This window comes from Argentina silus (genome assembly GCF_951799395.1).
Source record: "Argentina silus genome assembly, chromosome: 17".
Taxonomy (NCBI): domain Eukaryota; kingdom Metazoa; phylum Chordata; class Actinopteri; order Argentiniformes; family Argentinidae; genus Argentina; species Argentina silus.
Window position 1 is genome coordinate 4,548,714 of NC_139671.1, and position 24,133 is coordinate 4,572,846.

The window sequence follows — 24,133 nt, forward strand, 5'->3', positions numbered from 1 at the left end:
ATATCCAGATGACTCAAGTAAATGGATACATTTGACTATGAAATGCATTCATTTTTTTTTTCCTCCCCATTTTGTTGTGCAGTAGCCCTCTCGTGAAATTTTGTGTTAAGCTCCTATGACCTAGAAGGCAATTTTTTTTCCTCAGGGATGAACACAGTTGTCACCCCATGGATAACCGTGGACTAGCCCCCCATTGATTCAGGTGGGAGATATAGACATGTACAATTGTACGGTACACATGGCAACGCTTGTACACATTGGCTAGTTCTAGTGGTCGAGGGGGCTATTAGCAAGGATAGACAGTACTGTAAGACATGCGATTTGGCTTTGTTTTGAACTGCCCTAGCAGTAGCCAGAACAGTTGCCCTGTACACCCTTGTGAGAGTAGCCTCTTCTAGGGCACACTGCTTAGAGGAGTACACCTTTCAACACTGCAACAAGTCGAGTAAAAAAAAAAAAAAAAAAAAGATCAGGTATACTCAGGCAAAATATCATAATTACAATGTGCACGAAAGAAAAGGGCACAACAAATAACACTTAAGTATAATACAATACAATAGAAATATCAACACTTGCTTGTCAAGGCTTTTTCAAGAACCTGTGACAAGTATTTGCACCCAACAAGCTTATTATTCAACCGAAAACCTCTGTGAAAAACTAAGATGGTGAAGAAGAAAAAAAATAGGAAGAGGAGAGAACATGTACATATAACTCTCTAGGCAGCAGGGAATGGTGGAGGATTTCTAAAAGGCAGTCTTTGCACCACACCTCATGTTTGTGCGTGTAACAGTGTGCTGTTTGATTGTTGCTTTTGAACAGACACACCATGAGGTCTCATGTACTTTGATATTAGACCTATACTTAGCATATAGAATCTTAGCATTCTTAAAAAAAGGTCTTTGGAATGTTTTAACTTTGTTACCTTGACATTAAACACAATTTCCACCTTCTGTACAACCATTGTGCTCGAGATGTAAAACAGAAAACATTGTGCTGTCCTCTATCCCATGCAAAATCATATATTTTTGTCTTCAGCAAATTACCATTTGGGGGAAGATATTGTAGTATCAACAAGTTGTCTCATTTTGCCCCCTATTCTCTTTTCTATTTCCTTGATACTTACTGAATTCACATTGTGTCACAGCACTTTCAGCATGAAAATGATCTAATCAGGCATGCTATTCGAGGCTGCTACCAGCAGAGGGCACTGTTTATTGTGTGGACGGTATGGGTGGAACTGATTGAAGGTCAGTTTAGCTTTTTTTTTCTTCTCAAATGGTTAAGGTTTGGATTGGTTTATAGAGAGCTGGTTCTTGATCTGTGCTTAAAAGCAGCCTCTGCCTCAGTGATATGAAGGGGATGACACATTTCCACGGCTGGAGATGTGCAAGCGATATTCATTAAATGCTTGTTATGCAAAAATTGGAAACGCAAGGCTGCTTAATGCGCCTTTATAATTTGAGATTCACGTGCTTCACGACAATAAGTTTGATGCTTCCTCATTTGGTCTGATATGATTTGTGTGCAGTAAAGGAAATTGAAGTATTTGATTACATAAAGAATGGCAGTTAATCTTGAGGTGCAAAGAACTGACACTACTGGGACCCTCCTCCATCATTCCCATCAGGCTTTGCACCAGTCCCAAATGACAGGGACATACATATGCCCTTCACAAGTATACACAGGTTGAATCACCAATACAGTATATGCGTTCAAAACACTTCATAATAACACATTCATACGTTATTTACACACTCATACAGAAATCTCCCCAACCGAGATAGGCGGGGCTATATCCCATTTTGAAAATTATGTTAGGTTATCATATTTCTCTGTATGTTTTTCCCAAAATAAATCATGATTGTTTGTATATAATATTGGCTTGACAGACTCTTGGTGAACATAACACACAGCTCCTGCAGGATAACTGAATGATCAGAAAGGAAAGAAAAGCACCAAATGGAGAGAGTTCAGATCTAGAGAGAGGAAGTACGGAATGAGAGAGTGAAAGAGTGTGTGTGAGAGAGAGAAGGAGAGAATGCCTTCAGAGGGAGGACTCGTACTGCAGGAGCTCGTAGAGGAGTGGCCCATCCCTATACCTGATGCCCACCGCGTTGGGGCTGATGTACTGCAGCACGTTTATGGTCCTGCGCAGGCGCCGGTCCACAAAGTGCGCATCCCAGGCCGGGTAGCGCTTCCTGGGCATGTCTATCTTGATGAGGGGCCCCTCAGGCCGGATGGGCCTGCCGGCCGCATCCACAGGCTCTGTAGACCTCACCTGGAACACAGGCAGGCAGGTGTCCGTGGCGGCCTCGTCCAACTCGTCGTAGTCTCCCGCCAGGCCCCGTGTGGGGGTGGCCTGGGAACCACGGGGCCCTGGGGTCGGTGCCATGGGCTCAGCCTCTGGGGGCAGAGGGAGGCCCCAAAGCAGCTCGGCGCAGCAAGAGCTGGCCAGAACCCGCAGCCCGGGGCCCATTGGGTGAAGCACCCCGTAGTAGAGGACCATGCAGACCACACCCGAGGCAAAGCATAGGAAGACGCCGCAGAGAGCAGAGGAGGCATAGGCGTCGGTGGCGACCGGGTCGCGGTAGGCGTACCAGAGGGCACTCAGGACGGCGTTCTCCAGCAGCACCACTGTGTAATAGGCCACCATGCGGTAGCGGGTCCGGCCCTCCCTCACGTTGAACCAGCAGAAGACGTAGACCACGCCCACCACCATGTTGAATAGCACCTCCTCCCACTTGGACATGCAGAAGTCGGTGCCGCCGTGGATCACCCAGAAGGCCATGGCGCACCAGTGAAGCACCACGAAGATTCCGAAGTAGATGTGGAACACGGAGGCAAAGAGGGCGAAGGAGAGCACTCGAGAGGAGATGGTGAACAGGCGCCAGAACAGGTGCACCAAGGCGCCACGGTAACTCATGCTCTTCTTGTCGTCACGAGAGTCACGCAGGAGCTTGTGGTATGAGGCCAGCACCCAGGCCAGGGACAGGAGGGAAGCCATGGCTGAGACGCCTGGAGACAGAGAGAGAGAGAAGGAGAGAGAGAGCGGGGTGGAGAGTAAGAGAGTGAGAAAACCATAGAAAAAGAGGGGAAATATAGGGTTCAAGAGAGAGAGAAAGAGAGAGAGAGAGAGAGAGAAAGAAAGAGGAAAATGCAGCAGAGCAGACAAAGGGGAGACAGTAAAGAGAGAAAAATGAAGAGGGGGGTGGAGAAAGAGGGCATGCAGAGCACCAAAAGGTTGGTAGAAAGAGATGGAGAGAGTGGTGCACTACAAAACACACAACTGTCAAACACTTCTGATAAAAACGATTAATCAAGACAATTTAAGTTTTAATCCTGAGCCAAAGAACAACCAGATGATTATACATATAACACCATCAAATGTGTCCACTATCACACCCTATTTCTTCCATTTGAATATTTCATAAGCTAAATATTCCTTAGGTCTGCTTTTCCTGAAATTAAAACATCATGACTGCTGCCATTGTGTTTTCATATATCGTGCAATATTGGAGTGTGTGAAATTGAGATTGTCATTGAGTCAAACTTGTTCTATGTTTTAGTTTGCTACACCCGTCTTGTTTTCCCAAGACAATCCATGTTGACATCAGCATAGCTGTCAATGCGGTCACCTGCAATGTGAGAAATGGTTCAGCATTATCTACTGAGCTGCAGCATACTGCACATATGCACTCCATTGACTGCAGGTATGGAGGACTCACAGTTGGTGTTTGATGATTTGATATGACACCTACGCCTCGAACAGGCAAAAAAAAACTGTTGTTACATAGCGAAATCTTTGAGCCCCTAGATTTGAGTATCCACATGTTCAGACTCACAAAAAAGTTAAAAACATTACAATATAATGAATACATATTAAAGAAAGAGAGATCAGTCTAACAGAACATTTGTAAACTTTAAAATATGTGTTTCTTGATTAATCAGTGGTTAATCAGTTTAAAAATGTATATAGCATTTTGCAGACAAAAAAAGGTTTAGTCTCAAACAGAGCAATGAAACTCAAGAATCATTTAGTACACCAATCCTGCACACATACAGTGCAGTGCATAAAAAGAACTGTTTGCAAGACATTTAACAGTCAATCAGTGCTTAATTTGTGCTGGATCCTGTCGGATCCTGTTCTGGGACCTCTCAGTTTTTGACTGCTTGTGTTTCCGGGACCTATTTGCACAGATCCGGGAGCTCTTATGGCATGACAAATTATTATAATTGTATAGGCTAAAATATTATAATTGTATGGCTGACAGCAGCAGCAGCAGAATGTATTCTAAAGTGTACAGAGACATCTTGTTTGCTCGAGTACAAGCAAATGCCTCCAAATACATGGTAGGCCCAAAAAGCGGAAGGTTCTTGACTGGCCAAGTCAATCTTGAGATTTAAATCCAATTGATTAATTGGATTCCTGATAAGATTTTAGGCAAAAAGACCTCAAAACAAACAACAACTGAAGATGGCTGCAGTGCAGGCCTGGCAGAGCATCACCAGAGAATATACCCTGGTGGGGTCAATGGGTCGCAGACTTCAGGCAGTTATTGCATGCAAAGGATTGTCGACCAAATACTAAACATGGGCACTTTATTTGGACATTATATGATTTTTTCCAATACTTTTGGAGCCCTGAAATAGGGGGAGTATGTTTAAAACCCCAATTGAATTAAAGATGAGAATCTCTACTTTGATCCCATAGTAAATGTTTGGAGTATAGAGCTAAAAGAAGACTTGCTTCCTCTTTCCAATACTTATGGAGGGCACTGTAGATGTTTGAATATGTGAAAATGTGACGTTTCGCGATAAAACATTTATATGTTGGACATTTTATGGGATAAAAGCAATACAATGTTTTTTCAAGGGAAATGTGCAATATGGCCTTTTTCCCTATATGGCCTTGTGTAGTGTAGTGGAGGTGGTTCGGTCACCATGTTTGTGTGATAAGTAACCTAGACTGACACAGTAAGACATGTTCGCTCCCTGATCTTATGTCTAGGCTTTAGCTTAGCGTGTTAAGGCGCATGTTCCAGTCTGGCGATCCGGGTCAGAACCCCAGTTGGATGGATCTACTAGTTTCATGAATCAGCATCAAACGTCAAAGAGAGACAAGCTTTTCTTTGTCCATACATTTTGTTTCAAATTAAATGTACAATACGGATGTTTGTCATATGTCAGCATTTTGACATGTCATTTCTACCCAGAGTAAAGAGATGTATACATAGATATCGTATGTCAAGCTGTTGACTTATTTGATTCCTTCCCATCAAACCTCAAAGAGAGACATAAAAAAACGGCTGAGTCTCCTAACATGGACTGTACATAGTTGAATCATGTTTCTAGCCTCAACCATTCTGAAGATGTGCCTCAAAGCACACCAAACTGAGGGGTAGGCTTTAAAAGCGGCCTACTTAGTTGCCATACTGGTCTCGTTCCCCGACCATTCTGCCCGAACGCACGAAAGCAGTCGAGAACAGAAAGACGGCGCATAGTCATTGGTTTAACCGGCTCAACCAATCACCTCTAACAACACCTTCCCCCTAACCCTCCCCACTGTTTATGTTCCCCCCATGTGACTACTCTGAAACAAGGACATTTCAGAAGAAGTTTTTGATGTGATTCTGTCATGCGTGTGCAAACTGCATGCAGTAGCATCAATATCAAAAGAGACATTTTTGCTTGCTTGCCAGCAGGTTATGGTAAAAGCTTAATCTACCATGCATGGCCAACACTGTGCTCCGTGTTAAAACTACCACCACCAATGGCCAGACAATCCGATTTTAATAGTGTTACGTCCTTTGCTGTCGATCATGGAGGATCAAGCAAAGATGTTGCAAAATAAAGGGACACTTGCTGCGATCACTGACAGAGACAGAAACACCAGGATGGTAAGATTGCAAACGGAGACTTCAGGATAGTGTTTGGCTTGCCTGAGACCTCCGTTGGCAACAATCAATGGAAAAGTCAATTGCAGAGCCCCATGTCTCACAAATATCTAATTGGAAACACGGTGGATGAAGTACACACCGTGGTCCGACGGTTAAAAAAAACAGTGACTGCCAATGGCACTTGTTCTTATCAAAGGTTTTACTTACGATGACTGATGTATAGTTGATTCGCTTACTTAGACAAATGTACTTATTGTAAGTCCCTTTGGATAAAAGCATCTGCTTAATTACTTAAATGTAAATAGTTAGTAGTAAAGTATAGTAAGTAAGGTATTGTTATCTATATATCTGTTTACAATTATACTGTTGACTAATCTTCTTCTCTGCTGGCTATTGCAGCAAGCAGGCTTTCTTGACAGCAAAGGACATAGATTGTATTTGTCCGTGGCATTGGTGGTCTGTTTCGACATGACTGTTCCCACTGGTTAGACACACTGGCTGAGTCTGGGTTAGGGGACACACTGGCTGAGTCTGGGTTAGGGGACACACTGGCTGAGTCTGGGTTAGGGGACACACTGGCTGAGTCTGGGTTAGGGGACACACTGGCTGAGTCTGGGTTAGGGGACACACTGGCTGAGTCTGGGTTAGGGGACACACTGGCTGAGTCTGGGTTAGGGGACACACTGGCTGAGTCTGGGTTAGGGGACACAACTGGATGTTTGTACTTGCTATTATTGTAGTTTTCCCCACAAGCGTGACACAGATGTTGAGGATGTATCACTGATTTATAGCAAGATTTAGTCCCTCTCCTATCACTAGTAACACAAAGGCTTTCCTGTCTTTCCTCTAATATCTAGATATAATATATATAATATAATATATATATAATATAATATATAATAATAATAATATTAGAGGCCTATCTAATAATGTGTGAAGATGTGTATTTGAAGGATATACTGTACACATTATTATTCATAAATTATTATTCATAAATTAATTAATTGTACACATATCACATGTACAAACATTATGACGCTAATCACACTAATACTGAAATCACATGATTTGGTTTAAATGATTCAAACTGAACATATTTAGCTCGGCTAATATCAATTAAAAATACACTCCGATTCTCCCCATCTGACTATATGAGTGTAAATTGTAAATAAATAACTGCTAAAAACATCATCATTTGAACAGTAAAAAAGAGACAATAGACTCTAAATAAAACACTTTTCACACTTACTGCTTCATGCATGCAACCTGCAGAAATCAAAACAAACAAACAACTTTTTCAAACAAGGAACTTTAGATAGGAAGAGTGTAGGAAAGGGAGTCTCAGGGGAATTCTGCTGCCTGGTTGGAAGGCAGGCAGCTCTGTACAGGTGTGTGCAGGTTTCTCTCTGTTGGAATGGATTTGAATGGAGTGGGGCTGGCATTTCCACACTGAAAGAAAATGCATTATAAAAAGTATTCATCTTCTTCTTCAATTCATTTGAAAAGAACACATTATGCCTGAAGTCAGGCAGTGACTTTTTGTCATGAGACGTTGTGCAGTTGATATTTGGAAATTAATTCATGAATGTTCTTTAAGTGTCAGATGTTCAGTCATAAAATGTCACTATGACGTATCATTAAACGTCAAAAATCATCAACAAGACGTGAAGACTTTAAAGTGTCAAGTACGTGATGTTCTAACTCTCATTACTTTGGGTACATATGACAGAAAACTGTTCTACATTTGATTCTATTTGCTTTGAATTTTATTAAAAAAATGAACAGCTCAATGTTTTTATGTCTCTCTTTGATGTTTGATGGGGAATAATCAAACAAGTCAACAGGTTGACATATGATGTCTATGGATAAATCTCATTACTGTACTTTGGTTAGAAATTACAATGTCAAAAATCGGACATATGACAAGAGTCCATATTGCACAATTATTTAAAATATATAATATGTACAACAGAGAAAAGCGTGTTTCTTTTTGACGTTTGATGGTGACAAATGAAACTAGTAGATGTATCCAACTGGGGTTCTGAGCCGGATCTCCAGATTGGAGATGAGTTACCTGCCTTAGAGTCACCATTGAATTTTAAATTACGAAATGGGCTTGGGCTGCTTCACATTAATGTTTGACGTTTAGCTTCCAAAATTGATTTTATTAATATCATGACCTCTTAGACAAACCCAGACATTTTTGCTTTTACAGAATCATGGCTGAAGAAATCAGTATCTGATTCCGATGTAATCCTACATAGACATACGATTTTTAGAGCAAAAAGAAAGGGGAAAGGGGGTGATGTGGTTGTTTATGTGAAAGCATGTTTTCCCGTGTCTGTATTAATCTCATCGTCAGTATCAAAACAGTTTGGCCCTCAGAGTGAGTTTTGGTAATAACAACCATGTAATGACGGTAGGGGTCAACTCCCATCAGCCCTCCCTTGTGCTCTTGACAATTTAGCTGAACTGTTTTCTAATTATGCAACGTCAGAAATGTTGATTATGGGTGACTTTAACCTCGACTGGAGGAAGCCAGTGTCTGACAAGCTCAAAGAAAAATGCCCTGATCTGAATTTGACTCAATTAATAACTAAATCAAGCCGACACAATGCTAAGGACCCAGCGAAAGCTACATTGATTGATATATACTTACCAATAGACCATATGTAATTATCCAGTGGCGTCTTTCCCCAAGATATCAGTGACAATTGTCCTATTGCCTGTGTTAAAGACGTGAAATTACATAAAACTAGGGCTAAAATTCACTAAAAGGAATTTTAGAAACTTCAATGACCAATGTTTTTTTTCCAGAATTAACATTGCTTCTTGCATTTTTTCTCTGCCTTAAACTCTATTACTGCCTAGGCCAAAGTAAGAAACACTGTCTCTGCTGCAGACTGGCAGTCATTCAGACAATTGAGAAATAGGCACATTGTTATGATCAAGAAAGCAAAATCTGCTTATTACATAGATTCTCTGTGTAGTATTGGTGGAAACCCAGATAAATTCTGGAAAACGGTTAAATCACTGAAATGTAGCTCCACCCCTGCACTGCACCAACAAGTCATGTCAGATTCTGGCCTCATAAATGACAAAAGGGAAATTAGTAATGCCTTTAGTCAACACCTGTTTCTGCAGGCCACTTATTTGATAAGGTTTATCGGGTGCCCCTAAACTTGTGGGGGCTGAAGAGGTTAACATTTTATAAAATTGTAAAATTGAGTTTTGCAGCCCATATTATCCTTTAGAACGTTCTCAGATTTGGAAATGCTTGATGCTCCATGAAATATTAATGAAAAGAAGTGAACTGGGGCTGACCTACTAGACCCTGATCTGCTGAAGTTGGCGGCGCCTCTTACAGCCAGGCCCCTAGCTCATATCTTTAATCTTTCGCTTAGCTTTGGGACTGTCACCAAGATATGGAAAGCAGCCCCACATAAGAGTGTGGACTGAGCAACCTAAATAATTATCGTCCCATTTCCAAGCTTTTGTCCGGCTAAAATATTAGAATCTTTGGTCAACTCTCAGCTTCGTTCATTCTTGTCTCAGAATGGTATCTTGAACACATTTCAGTCAGGCTGCAAACTGCACTTTTATGCGGATGATACTGCAATATATATATATTACGCAGCCTCCTCTGTGGATAGAGCTTTGTCTAACCTGCATGAGTTCAAAGATCTGCACTTTAGATGGTTCCCAAATTGAGAGGGTCCCCCTCATACACGTATCTTGGCATCTGGATTGATGATAAGTTGTCGTTTAAAACACATACAGATGAATTAACAAAAAAGCTGAGTTTCTTCTATAGGAACAGGTCATACTATTCACTTGACAGTAGGAAGAAAATTGAACAATCAATGTTCCTATCAGTCCTCGACTCTGGGGAAATTATATGCATGTGACCTTTGAAACAGTTAAATTGAGTCTCATTCAGCACTTTTTATGACAAGTGATACGTTTCATACTCATCATTGTCTTTAATATATCAGGCAGTGGGGTCCCTAACTGCTAGAATGACTCAACACTAGCTCTTGTATGTATCTCCATAAACTCCCATACTATCTTACATGCCTCGTCACCTGGAGATCTACCACTTCTCAGACGAGGTCTAAAGATTGGTTAGTCCTCCAAATCCCATGTGTCTCCTCTGAGCTGGGTAGAACTGCCTTTAGTTATTGTGCTCCTCGGGCATGGAATGACCCACAGGATACACTAATACTTCATGCTTTAGTTTCATTGGGCCAATTCAGGAACTTGATTAAGGATTTCTCATTGGAGAAATGCTCATGTCATGATTGATTGTTGTCTGTGCAAATTGTATAAATCACATGTGTAAATTGATTGTCCTTTGACCTTCTATTTATGTAACTGAATCTCTAAATGTAACGATAGATTAAGGGCACCCTTGAATAAGAGATAAAGGATAAATAAAATAATAAAACTGGAAGACATGTGTCTTAGCATGCTAAGCTAAAGCCTAGATCAGGGAGCTAACACATCTTACTGTGTCGGGCAAGGTCACTCATCACACAAACATGTTGACGGACGTTAAAACTTGATGGAACTTTGCCCCCCTTAGACATTTAATTGTGATATTATGTTGCAAAATCATGCAAGAATCATGAAAGTGTGTTTTGGTAAAAACATTAGTTAACTTTATAGTGAACCACAGGGTGGAAATTACAGTACATCTGAGTTAACTTCAATATAGCCTCGTCTGCGAGTCCTCCACGCTTTCATATTGTGCTGTAACACACTGCTAAACAATATGTATTGACAAGAAAACAGTATAAATTAGTTATGAGACTGAAAGTGGAGCGTTCCCAACATGGAACCTAGGGGAACCCCTTACACTGCAGCGTCTCTGCCCGGTTCCTCTGGATCATGATGCACAGCTGCAGCACCAGCTGGGGGGCGCTCTCGAGGAAGGTCTCTAGCAGACGCAGCATGTTCACGTCAGCGTACTCGTACATCATGGCCCAGTAGAAGCGCCGCTGGTTCTCCTTTTGCCGACGACTCTGAATGCCGAGGTACATGGTGCGAATGTACCTGCAAGGAGGAGGGGGGAAAGACTGGTTAGGCGATTTCAGCGTTAATCTTACAGTATTTTTAGTCCTGTTTTACCTTTTTGCTGTTGCAGCTGATGCTTTGTTTAAGGGGAATACTGAGGAATAACTATTGGCTTTTTTGGGACCAGCGGTTCAAATGAATAGACAGGGTATGTGTGTGTGTGTGTGTATGGGTGCGTTCTGTATCTGTATAAGTATCTGTATATATCCACAAATCCACTGTAGGGGCTTTTCTGAACAGAGGGATGCGATGCCAGACTAGGTTTGGAGGGTGGGGGAGGGTAGAGAAAGACAGGCGTCTGTGTATGAAGCAGAGACAGGGTGCTCTGAGTCAGTGGGATGTCTAGCATTGATCGTCTAAACAGGTTGGGTGATCCTATACAACCAGACATCCCAATGCACTCACTGGAATCAGTGATATTGACAACCTTCATATTTCATCATACTATATACTATCCATACTGGCCTCACTTGTGTACAGTACATTAAGCCTTAGATGAAGGCAAAGATCCCTGGAAAAAATGTGAGGATATGATTAAAGGTATAGATTTAGAATGATTAAAGAACCATTGAGTGACAGGCCTTGATTATAGAATAGAATTGTGTACAAATATTATGGCAGCTAGAAGGGAGAGACTAAAAGGTAAAGGAATATTAAGATATATTTTCACGAATATAACAACGTAGATTGATTATATTCCATCTAAACTGTCTATGCAAATGTTTATATGTAAGGGGTAATCAATGACAAGGTATGCGGTTATAGGAACATAGCCAGCACCGTGGAGGTGTAAAGCAGCGCAAAGCACAGCCACAAAGCCAATTACTATTCCTAGAACTGCCTTGAGGCTCACTTTCAGACTTGTTTAAGTTTTTAGCATTTTCATTTATTAATTTTGTTTAATTAATTAATTTGTTGGGGAAGATGCCAATCAAGATTGGCCCATTCAATGGGATTAAAAAAAAAAAAAGTCCTCCTTTCCAGTCCATCCGGTGTCTCCTATCTCCTAGGCTGTTTTGGGTAGGCTTACAAAATCAGTAGTGCTTATTTGACAATATTATAGCCTATTATTTGAATGCAGTCAAGGACAATATTGTATGAAAGCAATCTAAGCCCTATTCGGACGGGATTAGTTTTACAGGGGAATGTAATCATTACCAGAGAGAATCTATAATTTTAGCCCATTGCAAATCGGCAATGTCAGTAATTTTTACGGACTCCACGTGACCGAGGTTGTAATAATTCCGGATTCGTAATTGAACCCCCAGACCCTCCACATTATGATTATGGTTATGCCACAGGTTTGCTGAAACATTGCCACTAGGTGTACAGGGGGCATGCCCTTACAGACCAAGTCATTGTACCAATTAAATAGATATCATTTTTTAAGTTTTAAGAATTTACTGAAGACACTGCCCGTTATGGAACAAATAAAAACATTTAGCGTGTTCAATGCTGGAGGAGGGGGCGGGTCAGTGATTTATACAGAGAGAACAATCTCTTTCTTCAAAGGGAGTGTTTCACGGGTCAGTAATGGGCAGCGATTTACAATATAGGCCAGAGGGGAGAAGATGAACAAATTTGTCATTAACTGTGGGTTGATGTCAGGGCCATCTTCTGCTGTCCTGTATAGCTGACTTCAGGCAAATTCAGAATACATATCTCTATTTCTCCCAAAATGCAAATCTAAAGTGATATGTTGTATTAGGACTTTTAATTGTAAGGATGAAACAAATCAAAATGTTTAACACCAAGCTAATTATAGCTGTTGCTATTCTATCTTGCTGCTTGCGCACACACTTGTTCCACTAACAACAAGCTAGCTAATGTTAGCAGTTTCGGTAGAGCGACTTCTTTCAAGCTACTTGGGAGGTCTATCAAATTCCGTAACTTTTTGGACCTCACATGCTTATCAAAGGGGAAGCTAGATGGAGAGCGAAACAATCCTCATTTATCACTGTATCAACAAGTATGGTATAGTAGGCCTATTTTTTGTGGTCTCTCTTGGAATTAACAGAATTTAGTAAGATTCATCCTCACGCCACAGGCATGAACTGTTGTACCAAGAGGACACAATCGCGCTATGAGGGCTACATCTGGGCTTAGAAGTCACAGGCAAGGCTAACTCATCACAAGAGTGTGATAACAAATCACCTCAACTACATTCACCTCCCTTTGAACTCCTTCCCATGGAGAGATCCACCCCATTTTAACTGGCGGGGTTTGAACTGGGGACCTCTTGCATGGACGCCAGAGAAATTAAACGATAGTCTCACTAAATCAGCCTCTTCTGGGTTCTGAGATTATGTAAACCTTTATACCAAGAGGACATCCTCATGATAAGGGGGTTACATCGGAGCTTATAAGTTGCAGGCAGGGTTATCTTATAATGAGAGCGTGATTCCAAATCACCTCCACTACATTAAAGGAAAAAAAGGAATTTAAGATGATTTAAGACATTATGAGGCCGAAAAAATTTAGAAGTGAATTTAAGACTTCAATGGACACCCTGTTTTCATTTAGTGGAACTACATCCCCATATTATTTTTGATCAGAACTAGCAAGCTCTGATACCTGTTGAAAAGTACTTTATAAAAATACAGACGTTTTAAGACGTTTTAAAAAATACAGTTCTTTAAACTATCTTGTCCATCTCTGGTTAGCTGATGAAGAAGACAGTGTTCTATGCTTGCTGCTACTAGTACATGTTATACTGTAGCAGATTCTTAGCAAGAGAGGTAGCTCACTGTGAGTTAGCTAGAGTATATTATTTCTGCTGGAGGAGAAGTCTGTGGGAGGGTAGGGGAGAGTGATATATCCCAAGACGTGGTACAGACATCAAATGCTGTGGTAACGTAGTGGGGATATTTTTGTTTTGTTTTGTTTTGTTTTGAATTGAAAACCTGTGTAGGCAGAATGTTCGCAAAGACACACCTTGGCCAAAACCAGGTCAGCCCTCATGTTTTGGATCAACATGCAATGTTTACCTTCCACAACGAGTTGCAGCAACTACGGATTGGGCCTTTAAAGGTATACTGTGGGATATGACATTATAGCAAAAAATGAGAGGGGCAACGCTGCCAGAGACCTTCAAAAACGGAAATGCAACAGAAATACAAACACAGAATAGCGCGTTACGACCCTTCTAGACTCTAGAATAAAATAAGGGTTTAGCACGATACAGCGAGCATGCTGAATGTAGCTGTGTTGCGACACAAATGCTATGAACCGGGACTAAAATGCAAGAATATTTATTGCCCAAACAAATGATCGCCACAAGGGAACCAAGGGGACTGTGAACGGTGCCAAAGAAAATAACTTATTAAAAGAAAGTCTGAGCTGCCTAACCACACAAGATCTACTATAAACACATGGGGGGGGGGGGGGGGGGGGGGCACCCGTTCCTAGCCTAATGTTTATAACAAAGATGCGGCTCTGTGATGCAAAGTAAACCCATGGGCAGCTTATCTATCCTCTTGTCCCTGTGCGTAAAAAACAAAAACAAAACACTATACCGTGTATAGTGTTAAACCATAAAGCTACCAATGCACGTGGTTAATCCACTTTCAACAATGGACACCCCTCAAAACTTCCGAACAGAGGACAGGAGGGGCTTTAAATAGACAGACGGACGGTTGATTGGTCCGGAACAGGTGCGCAAATGATGACGGATGGGAATGACAGGCCAATCGTGGACGGACACCTGTATGACTGAATGAGAGTGAGAGGAGGAGACGTAGACGGGAACACAAAACACGGCAGGACAGGAGGACCCACACGCATACAGGACGACAGGAGAACCCACACGCATACAGGACGACAGGAGGACCCACACGCATACAGGACGACAGGAGGACCCACACGCATACAGGACGACAGGAGGACCCACACGCATACAGGACGACAGGAGGACCCACCCACAGACAGGACGACAGGAGGACCCACCCACAGACAGGACGACAGGAGGACCCACACGCATACAGGACGACAGGAGGACCCACACGCATACAGGACGACAGGAGGACCCACACGCATACAGGACGACAGGAGGACCCACACGCATACAGGACGACAGGAGGACCCACACGCATACAGGACGACAGGAGGACCCACACGCATACAGGACGACAGGAGGACCCACACGCATACAGGACGACAGGAGGACCCACACGCATACAGGACGACAGGAGGACCCACACGCATCCAGGACGACAGGAGGACCCACACGCATCCAGGACGACAGGAGGACCCACACGCATACAGGACGACAGGAGGACCCACACGCATACAGGACGACAGGAGGACCCACACGCATACAGGACGACAGGAGGACCCACACGCATACAGGACGACAGGAGGACCCACACGCATACAGGACGACAGGAGGACCCACACGCATACAGGACGACAGGAGGACCCACACGCATACAGGACGACAGGAGGACCCACACGCATACAGGACGACAGGAGGACCCACACGCATACAGGACGACAGGAGGACCCACACGCATACAGGACGACAGGAGGACCCACACGCATCCAGGACGACAGGAGGACCCACACGCATACAGGACGACAGGAGGACCCACACGCATACAGGACGACAGGAGGACCCACACGCATACAGGACGACAGGAGGACCCACACGCATACAGGACGACAGGAGGACCCACACGCATACAGGACGACAGGAGGACCCACACGCATACAGGACGACAGGAGGACCCACACGCATACAGGACGACAGGAGGACCCACACGCATCCAGGACGACCCACACGCATACAGGACGAGGGACGTAACACGCGTGTTAAGACAGAGCCCATGTGTCAAAGGTTTTGTTGTGTGGCCTGTGGTGGTCCGGTGGTCCGGTGGTCTAGCACCACGGCCTACAGTGCACATGTGCCCATGTTGGCATGGGTTTGAACCTGGCCCATGCCCTGCTGACATGCCCTCCTTCCTTTCCTATCTATCTATCTTCACTGTTTCTAATCTCTGTCCCACTCAAAAAATAACCTTTAGAAGAAAACAAAAAAAAGCGTCTCTGGGAGAATTAAAATATCTTTGTTTCTCATTCCGGCAGCTGGTTACTTTAGGCTAGAGTAACGGAACCAAAAGAGAAGAAACCAAGGAACCTGGAAAAAATAAAGTGAAATTGAAGGGCAGTGAAACGAGTGGACGCTCTCGTTCTCTCTTTGTTCACCAAAATATATTCTATGAAAGTTGTTTTCACAGGTGTGAGGTCGTATCCCAGATATACACACATCTACCTTTAAGTCTGAATACACGTCATTTCTCCATCACTTCATCCACCATTGATGTACAGTATTGTACAGCATCTACATGTAATCATTTTGGGAAAACACTAGAGGGCATACTCAACTACGGTCCTGCATTTAAAACCTGCATTCATCTGCATTCAATGTGACTCCATGATTGTTGCTTCTAAACGGTTCAGACGGATGTCAAAATTCTGATGTCTTTAACATCATGATATGAGTCAATCCTCCACAAGTCCTATCCATTTTCTGCACACGCGTGCAAAGACAAGAACACTCATGCACAAATAACCACACACTCCTTCCTCCTTGTATGTACAGTAATCATTTACAATCTTAAACTATTGCCTAACATTACCCTGCTTTTGACTTTCCCGAAACTAACACACACTTACACCGTCCTCTATAACTGATGTTGCACAAGCCTAACACAAACACACACACCCGAATCAGCTAATCCTCAAAGCCTTGGATTCATAGGATCAGGTGTGTGAGTGCCGGGCTAGACCATAGACGTGCCACCCTGTGTGTCCTCAGGACAACAAATGGGAAACACTTATGTTTCATCACAGCTTTCTCATTCACACAATGTGCATGTGCTCCCCCACTGTGGCAGGCAAGCGTTAGCGTAACAGCACCACTCCGCTAGTATAGCTCTCTGTTGTCTGGCTCCCATAACAAAGCCATCTGTTCACAGACATTCATTCAGCGTTGGCCTAGTCTAAGGCCCTTTGAATACAACACTGCTTAGCAATCCCACGAGTTTTTCTTCCCTTATCTAAAACATATTAGCCCAATCAGGGTCAAGTGTGTCTGAATCACAGAGGCCATGGTTAGGAACGACTGAGTATTTGATCGACAGAATTGATTTGAATGGGCGACGTGCATAAAGATGTTGTTCCTACAATTTGACGTCTTTTAACGCCACGATTGCAGCCATCATTCCGCGGGCCACCACTCATTTCCAACAGTGCATTGTTTGCTAATTTGAGCAGTAGCTGTGCGCAAAATGAGTTGCTCTAGGTTTTCTCCATTTTCGTTTCAGAATAAGAAGGCTATTACAGTATATTACAGTTTTTTTGCTCCTACAAGTCTATAATTTTTCCAAAATTATTAGAAAACAGTGCTATAACAAAATGTACTAGCACAGTCTTACACTGCGGTACCTGTGTGGAAGACTAGTGGCAGCGATGGTCAGCATTGAATGGCATTGAATGGCATCACTCCATCTTTTTGCACATTCACCATTAACCAGAAATCAAATGAGGTTTGAGTTTATTATGTGATGTGCGTCATTCGTTTGACGTTGGTTCTAGCTTGAAGTGAAATGTTTCCTCTACTAAAAAATGTATCATCAAACTTCACAGTGGAAAGCTGATATTACTAGATTTATGGGATAATGATAACCCTGGTTTGGCCACTCAACCAGAAAAATGGATGGTGCAGCCGAGACTGAAACTAGAGACTAATTAAATCAAGCTCTAGTCATAATCAATGCAGTACCCACTACCTTTGAAAAGGACAAGCCATTGATGCACACACTGTACTGAGTGAAATGGAATATGCAGCTCAGGGCTTTGATATGGCTAATTAAGATTGTAATCATCTCTGGGTTTGGGCTTGTTGTGGATTGTAATGCTGCAATTGGAGCCGCCAATTATGCAGACAACGAGCAAACAACAAAGACAAAGAAAAATCATCACGAGCTGTGGTCGATCAAGCGCACCTAGATGTCTTAAAATTGTGCTGTAGACCTTCTCAAACTATCTACCTGACAAAAACAAGTAAACAAAACAAGTACTGTAGACAAAACAATGCATGACTTTTATTCTTGCTACCCCAGAGGATAGACACTATGCTGTTAACCCCACTTTGCCCTTTGAGAATACAATCACTGGAAGCTCCATGCTAGTTAAAGTGGGTTGTGGCTCCTGTAGCAGTGGCTCTACCTCTGCGTATTGGTGGGAACTGTAAGGCCTATCTGCCTGAGCTGGCAGAATGTCCAAATAAATCTACCACTTGATGTGAAGGCATTCAACCGAGGACAATAGTGTAGCAAGGACAGAAATAGCCCTGGACAGTAGCCCTCTCAAAACAAACAGCGGCTGCAGTTCTAAATTCAGACAGTAGTAAAAGTGTAAGAGTAATTTAAAGGCCCACATTAGTCATGTTGATGTTTTTTAACTGGTATATGACATCCTGGGGCTGTACAATGTTATTGCACAATGACTCAAGTCTGAAAATAGCCGTTTTGTTTCAAAGTATGTGTATTTTGGGCAATACATTATCTTTTCTTAGGTCCTCCTGAAACGGTTTCCCACATGCCGTGACGTAGGACATTTCCTATAGCTATAGAGCTCCGAAGTGTGATGTTGCTAGCCTGCTTGACGTGGCTAGTGCCCAGAGTCAAACATAACCGTCCGAACCCCCTTCACCGTCTTTTCTGCGACTGAGTCAAACAACCATTCTACACATTTTATTGAAAATTGCTCCTAGCTATATCTGGCATTACTTTCCCAAATAGCTCTGTGAATGACTAACGTCACCACTCAGTGCCTTTTTTTCAAGAAAATCCAGGAAGAAAACTGGCCGGCATGGGCCTTTAACACAGTTGGCCTATTTGAAAGTCACACTGGCTTTGTAGTGGTTCCAGATGCTACATTTAGCAGTTGAAAGAGGGGAGAGAGAGGCATATGTTGTTTATGTTTATTTCAGAAGTGGGTTGTTTAAGTTTCAGTGTTAGTGAAATGGAGTCAAGTGGAGTTCAATTGCTCATGATTATTATGTTGGCTGGCATGAGCAGTTGAACCCTACCTGACCCCACTCCCTACTCCCCAGACACAGAGCCTATAACAACGGCTCATGCCTACATTCCCTTGCTAAAACATAATTTCTATTTCGAGAATGTTGTTGTTTTTTCTCTGATTTATTCAAATTATTCGATTTGAAGCGTACAACCAGACAGAGAACATGATAGAGTGAGAGTTACATTTTCATGCCTTACCGTTGCTACTATTAGAGGCACCAGGCGAGCCCAAAAAGTGTTTTGGATAGGGAAAAAAAGCTGTCTCTTTCATGTCTTCCAGTCAGTCACTCAATTAGCTAAGCCAGAGAGACAGCCAGAGTTTCCCACAAGGAGGGAGTGAGGCCTGAGAAGATAGGACGTGATGTTTCATGCTAAAAGTAGCTGAGGTCACTCCAAAACTGTGGACAGAGGACCTCATCACACAACCAGGATGAAGTCTTGTCTACAACATAATTTGGATTCTCAGACACCAGCTGACAAGGTAGGCTCAATATTTTGTTGTCGGGTCTGTGAATTGCAAACACAACTTCGGAATCGAATATGTAACAAATGAAGACAAAAGGCAATTGCGCAACGTTGCAATCCTAAACACAGCCCAGAGTCAACGGCTATATATTCTGCCAATACCGTAACTAGGACTGTTGGGGCACAGGAAAGTGTAGCTCAAGGAACAGTTGGAACGAAGGGAATGCTGTCTCAGGACATTGGGCAAGGGAAGAGGGAAAGGAGGGAAAAGTTTTGGGATCAATAGCTCAGGCCTCTGAGAAGTGCCATCCTATCCAGAGGTAAAGCCTGGCATTCTGTGACATTTTCAGTCCCACTGGTGAATGTCAGGGGGAACTAGCTGACCCCTGTCACTAATAGCATGCCACAGAAACCTACACAAGCCCTCCGTCTCACTAGCCTAGTTTTCATTCATCTATCTAGTCCACACTGCCTCCGACACTAAGAGTTTAATCTGCAAACTCCAGATTAACGTTACGTGGAAATGATGGACTAATATTGTTATTCCCTCGCCCTGCTGTCAGTAATAGTGGTCATTAGTCATTATTCCCTATGTTTTACTGTAGTACTCAGTCCACGAATGATATTAATATTATTTCTTTCGTTTTAAAAAACAGTGTTTGTGTATCGAAACACATTCGGTCACAAAGTAGTCAGACACATATGAGCTCACTTGCTCTTTGTCTGACACACACAGACGAGCACACAGTTCTCAAACACGCACACTGTGGGTGTGACGATTACTCTCAACTCTTCCACTGCGCTACATCAGTGGGCTATGAACACGTCTCTCACACACCCACCACACACTCTCTCCCCCTCTCTCTCTCTCTCTCTCCCCCACTGCCACGTCATTGTAATCGGTGCTCTCGCCCAGACACACTTGTCAGATGCCTTGGCTCTCTTTCTCCTCCTGACGGTTGTCCGACCCTTTCTTCATCCCCCTATCCTTTTAACTCCACAGCACTGAACATGGCTCCCTATGAATTATTTGTGGCGAGATCATAGCGATGGCTCACGCCTCGTTAAGCAGCGTACGCATGGCCTAACAGCTCCACGCCGCGCCGGGTCATGTTCCAAGCCCGGCCGTCTGCCACATCACCACAAAGACAAATCCCCTGTTGCCCCGTCACTCACACCGCCTTAATTACTGAAGAGATAAGGTGGATCAGTCTGCAATATTAAAGTACTAAAGAAAGGATAAACATAGTTTTTGGGCAAAGATGCAGGTTATTGTATTGTAATTACAAGAGATAAAAAAGAATCATGTAATTGCCTGCGTGTAGCTAAAAGAAAAAGGCTGCATAGCTTCCTGACTATTTTGACAATGTTTATTTCCAAATTATTTATTTGTTTATTTGTTTATTTCCATCAGTTGAAACTACGGCAATCATGTCGACATTGAAAATAGAAATTCTCTGATCAACATTTCGTTGTTGGGTGAACTCAAGTTGTTTCTCTGGAGGTAACGATAGAGCGTTACCTAACACAGACGCACACACGCACACACACACACACAGATGCACACACGCACACACACACGCGCACACACCTGTGTGGGTGACTGCCCCGGCATGTCTCTGCCTCCCTCTCCTCCAAAGTCATTGACCGATGAGTCATCTGGCCACCCTTACACTAATCCCTTGAGTGGGTGTTGGGTATGACAAGCAATAAACAAACACACATACACACACACACACACACACACACACCGTAGCCAGGATTAGCTGCATCTATCATCTACGGCAGGCCAGTGGGAGGTTTGGACGCTCAAGCTGCCCTCATCTGTTGTCATGAGCTGATTCATAATCTCAGATATTATTTCAGTCAGAGAGACGCTACAGTGGAGCCCTCGTTGTTGTCCTTAGTGGAACTGGCTGTAACACAAATGCAAGATTGCCTGTGGGCTTTTGTGTATATGTGTAAACAGTGTTTGTGTTTGTGTGTGTGTGTGTGTGTGTGTGTGTGTGTGTGTGTGTGTGTTGGGTGGAGGCTGTGTGACGGTAGCTCAGATGAGTCACTCCTTGAGTCACTGAGACGAGGGGGGACCACTCTCTCTGAGGCTCAGCAGCGCCTTGACTATCAACAAGGTCTAACCCTCACACACACACACACACACACACACACACACACACACACACACACACACACACACACACACACACACACACCCTGAGGAATAATACAATTTCTCTGAACCTTTGGTTTATCTTTACTTTCACCCTGGGCTCTGTTTGCTTTCCTGGGAGGTGTGGGTGGCTCTTGTTCTCTTACTTCTTGTTGTTTGCCTCAAACACAGACCTCTCCCTCCCTTTCCCCTTCGCGCTCTCTCTTTGAGGTTTCCTCTCATCCTCCTCCCTCGGTCCTCATCCTCATCTGTCAATTGCACAGGCAAATACAGTACAATGGGGTCCTGTGGTTTACCAGGCCCCTCCCCTCCTCTGTCTGTCTAGTTTACTAGGCCCCTCCCCTCCTCTGTCTGTCTAGTTTACTAGGCCCCTCCCCTCCTCTGTCTGTCTAGTTTACTAGGCCCCTCCCCTCCTCTGTCTGTCTAGTTTACTAGGCCCCTCCCCTCCTCTGTCTGTCTAGTTTACTAGGCCCCTCCCCTCCTCTGTCTGTCTAGTTTACTAGGCCCCTCCCCTCCTCTGTCTGTCTAGTTTACTAGGCCCCTCCCCTCCTCTGTCTGTCTAGTTTACTAGGCCCCTCCCCTCTGTCTGTCACATATACAATGCTCCTCCCCTCGTTCTGTCTGTCTCGGACCCTCTCCCTTGTCTGTCTGGTCAGTATGGCCTTTTCTCAATGGCTAGAAACTTGATTCCTCGCATTCCTTCCCTCCGGCCACTTTCTACTCGAAGCGCATTGGAGGAGAAGTTATAGGTTCCTCCCCTTAGATGCTGTCCTCCGATGCTTTTTTGTGAGTGGAGGACCGAGGAGAAGACGTGAGGAATCGAGTGTCGAACAATTGAGGAGGAGCTCATGTTAGAAGGTTTGGGATGGATGGATGGATAGGTCATCGTATAGATCTGTCTGTCTAGTTTCCTGTTGCCCTCCCCTCTGTCTTCCTGGTCTTCTCCGCTCACCCCTTCTCACTCCTTCTCACCCCTTCTGTCTGTCCTCCATCCCTGTCTTTTCTCCTCCCCCCTCTGTCTGTTTGTTCTTCAGGTTTAAGATCCCCGACTGTTTCCCTGCCTCACCAGTATTTATAGCAGCAGTTATATTCACACTGAGTACAGAAACACACACACACACACACACACACACACACACACACACACACACACACACACACACACACACACACACACACACACACACACACACACACACACACACACAGCTTTTGAATTTAATTTGGGCTTTTTATGAAAGTGTGACAGGGACAGATTTAGGACTGGTGGGGCCCACCCCCGGAGCTGCCCTGAAACGTTCCACATCCCATCAGTGGGACGGCAGTGGCGGAGCAGAGAACGCCTCCCATCGGGCCAGATGGCTGTCCATGTACTTGAGTGGCCAACAAAAGCCTTTTATGACAAGGGGCAGGGCGATTTGTAGATCTAGGAGAGTAGGTATTAAATCTCTAACCGGAGCTTCATAGCCGTGTTGATCATAACCAATGCTGTACATTACCTTACAGTATGTCGCCATATGGAACGGAGATTGAGTGTACAGTGTGGGAGTTTCTGTATACGATGATCAGTGACAAAGGGTTGTATGTTTCTTTATTTCTGGTGTACGGGAACTACTGTATGTACAGTACCTATGCTCTGTCGATACAGACGTATGTGCCTCACAATGTAGGAAACTTCAGTTAATCAACTTTTTTTTTTTTTTTTACTTGAATTGAGTTTGAAATCGTGTTTACCAGAGAAGTAGTTAATCTACTGTACAGTTAATCCATAGTGTGTAGCCCCATTTGCGACTAGACTTAAACCACAGATTGGTAGGCACAGGGGATGCAGTGACTTAGCTTCAAAGGTAGCAGACGGCTAAACAATGGCCCACATCGCAAATTTGAAGACATAAGTAAACGTAAAATTTCTCGCATTACCCACTACTTATTTTGTTTTGAGATAGGGGTACAGTAAAATGGAAAGAATTACCTTGTCTCAGGCATTTCCCTGGTTCAGTCAGATGGCCACCCGAAAAAACACTTGCATTCACGTGACCCCGCATTCACATCAGCTTCGCTGTCGTTAACATTATTTTCTAATAATCATCCTATTTATTGTCCTTTAAAAAATACTACTTAATAAAGGTGAGAAATATCACAACCGCAGGGTAGGTTGATAGCAGGTAGGTGCTGTAAATGAGGCTCAGGTCACGTGAATGCAAGATTTTTTTTCCGGTGGCCATCTTTCGGAATGCTGATAGAAACAGGGAAATGCCTGAGACAAGGTGATTATTTCCAGTTTACTGTGTCACGATCGAAGAGCTAAATTAATAGAGGCTCTTAAGAGGCGATTTTACTCGTAGAAATGTCTTCAAATCTACATGAGTTGTTGTTTAGCCGCCTGCTACCTTTGAAGCTAAGTCACCGCATCCCCTGAGCCTCCTACCAACCTGTGACTACAC

General features: G+C 43.4%; 1 protein-coding gene across 1 annotated transcript in view; it reads right to left on the reverse strand.

Moving 5' to 3' along the window:
* Positions 1-2,044: 2,044 nt before the first annotated feature.
* Positions 2,045-24,133, reverse strand: part of xkr6b (XK, Kell blood group complex subunit-related family, member 6b) — a gene marked incomplete at both ends in the record, with an annotated part of 56,957 nt that continues 34,868 nt past the window's right edge. Inside the window, 2 exons of the mRNA XM_083688582.1 lie at positions 2,045-3,015; positions 10,756-10,952. Of these exons, the coding sequence (XP_083544708.1) occupies positions 2,045-3,015; positions 10,756-10,952 (1,168 nt within the window). The remainder of the gene's footprint in view (positions 3,016-10,755; positions 10,953-24,133) is intronic.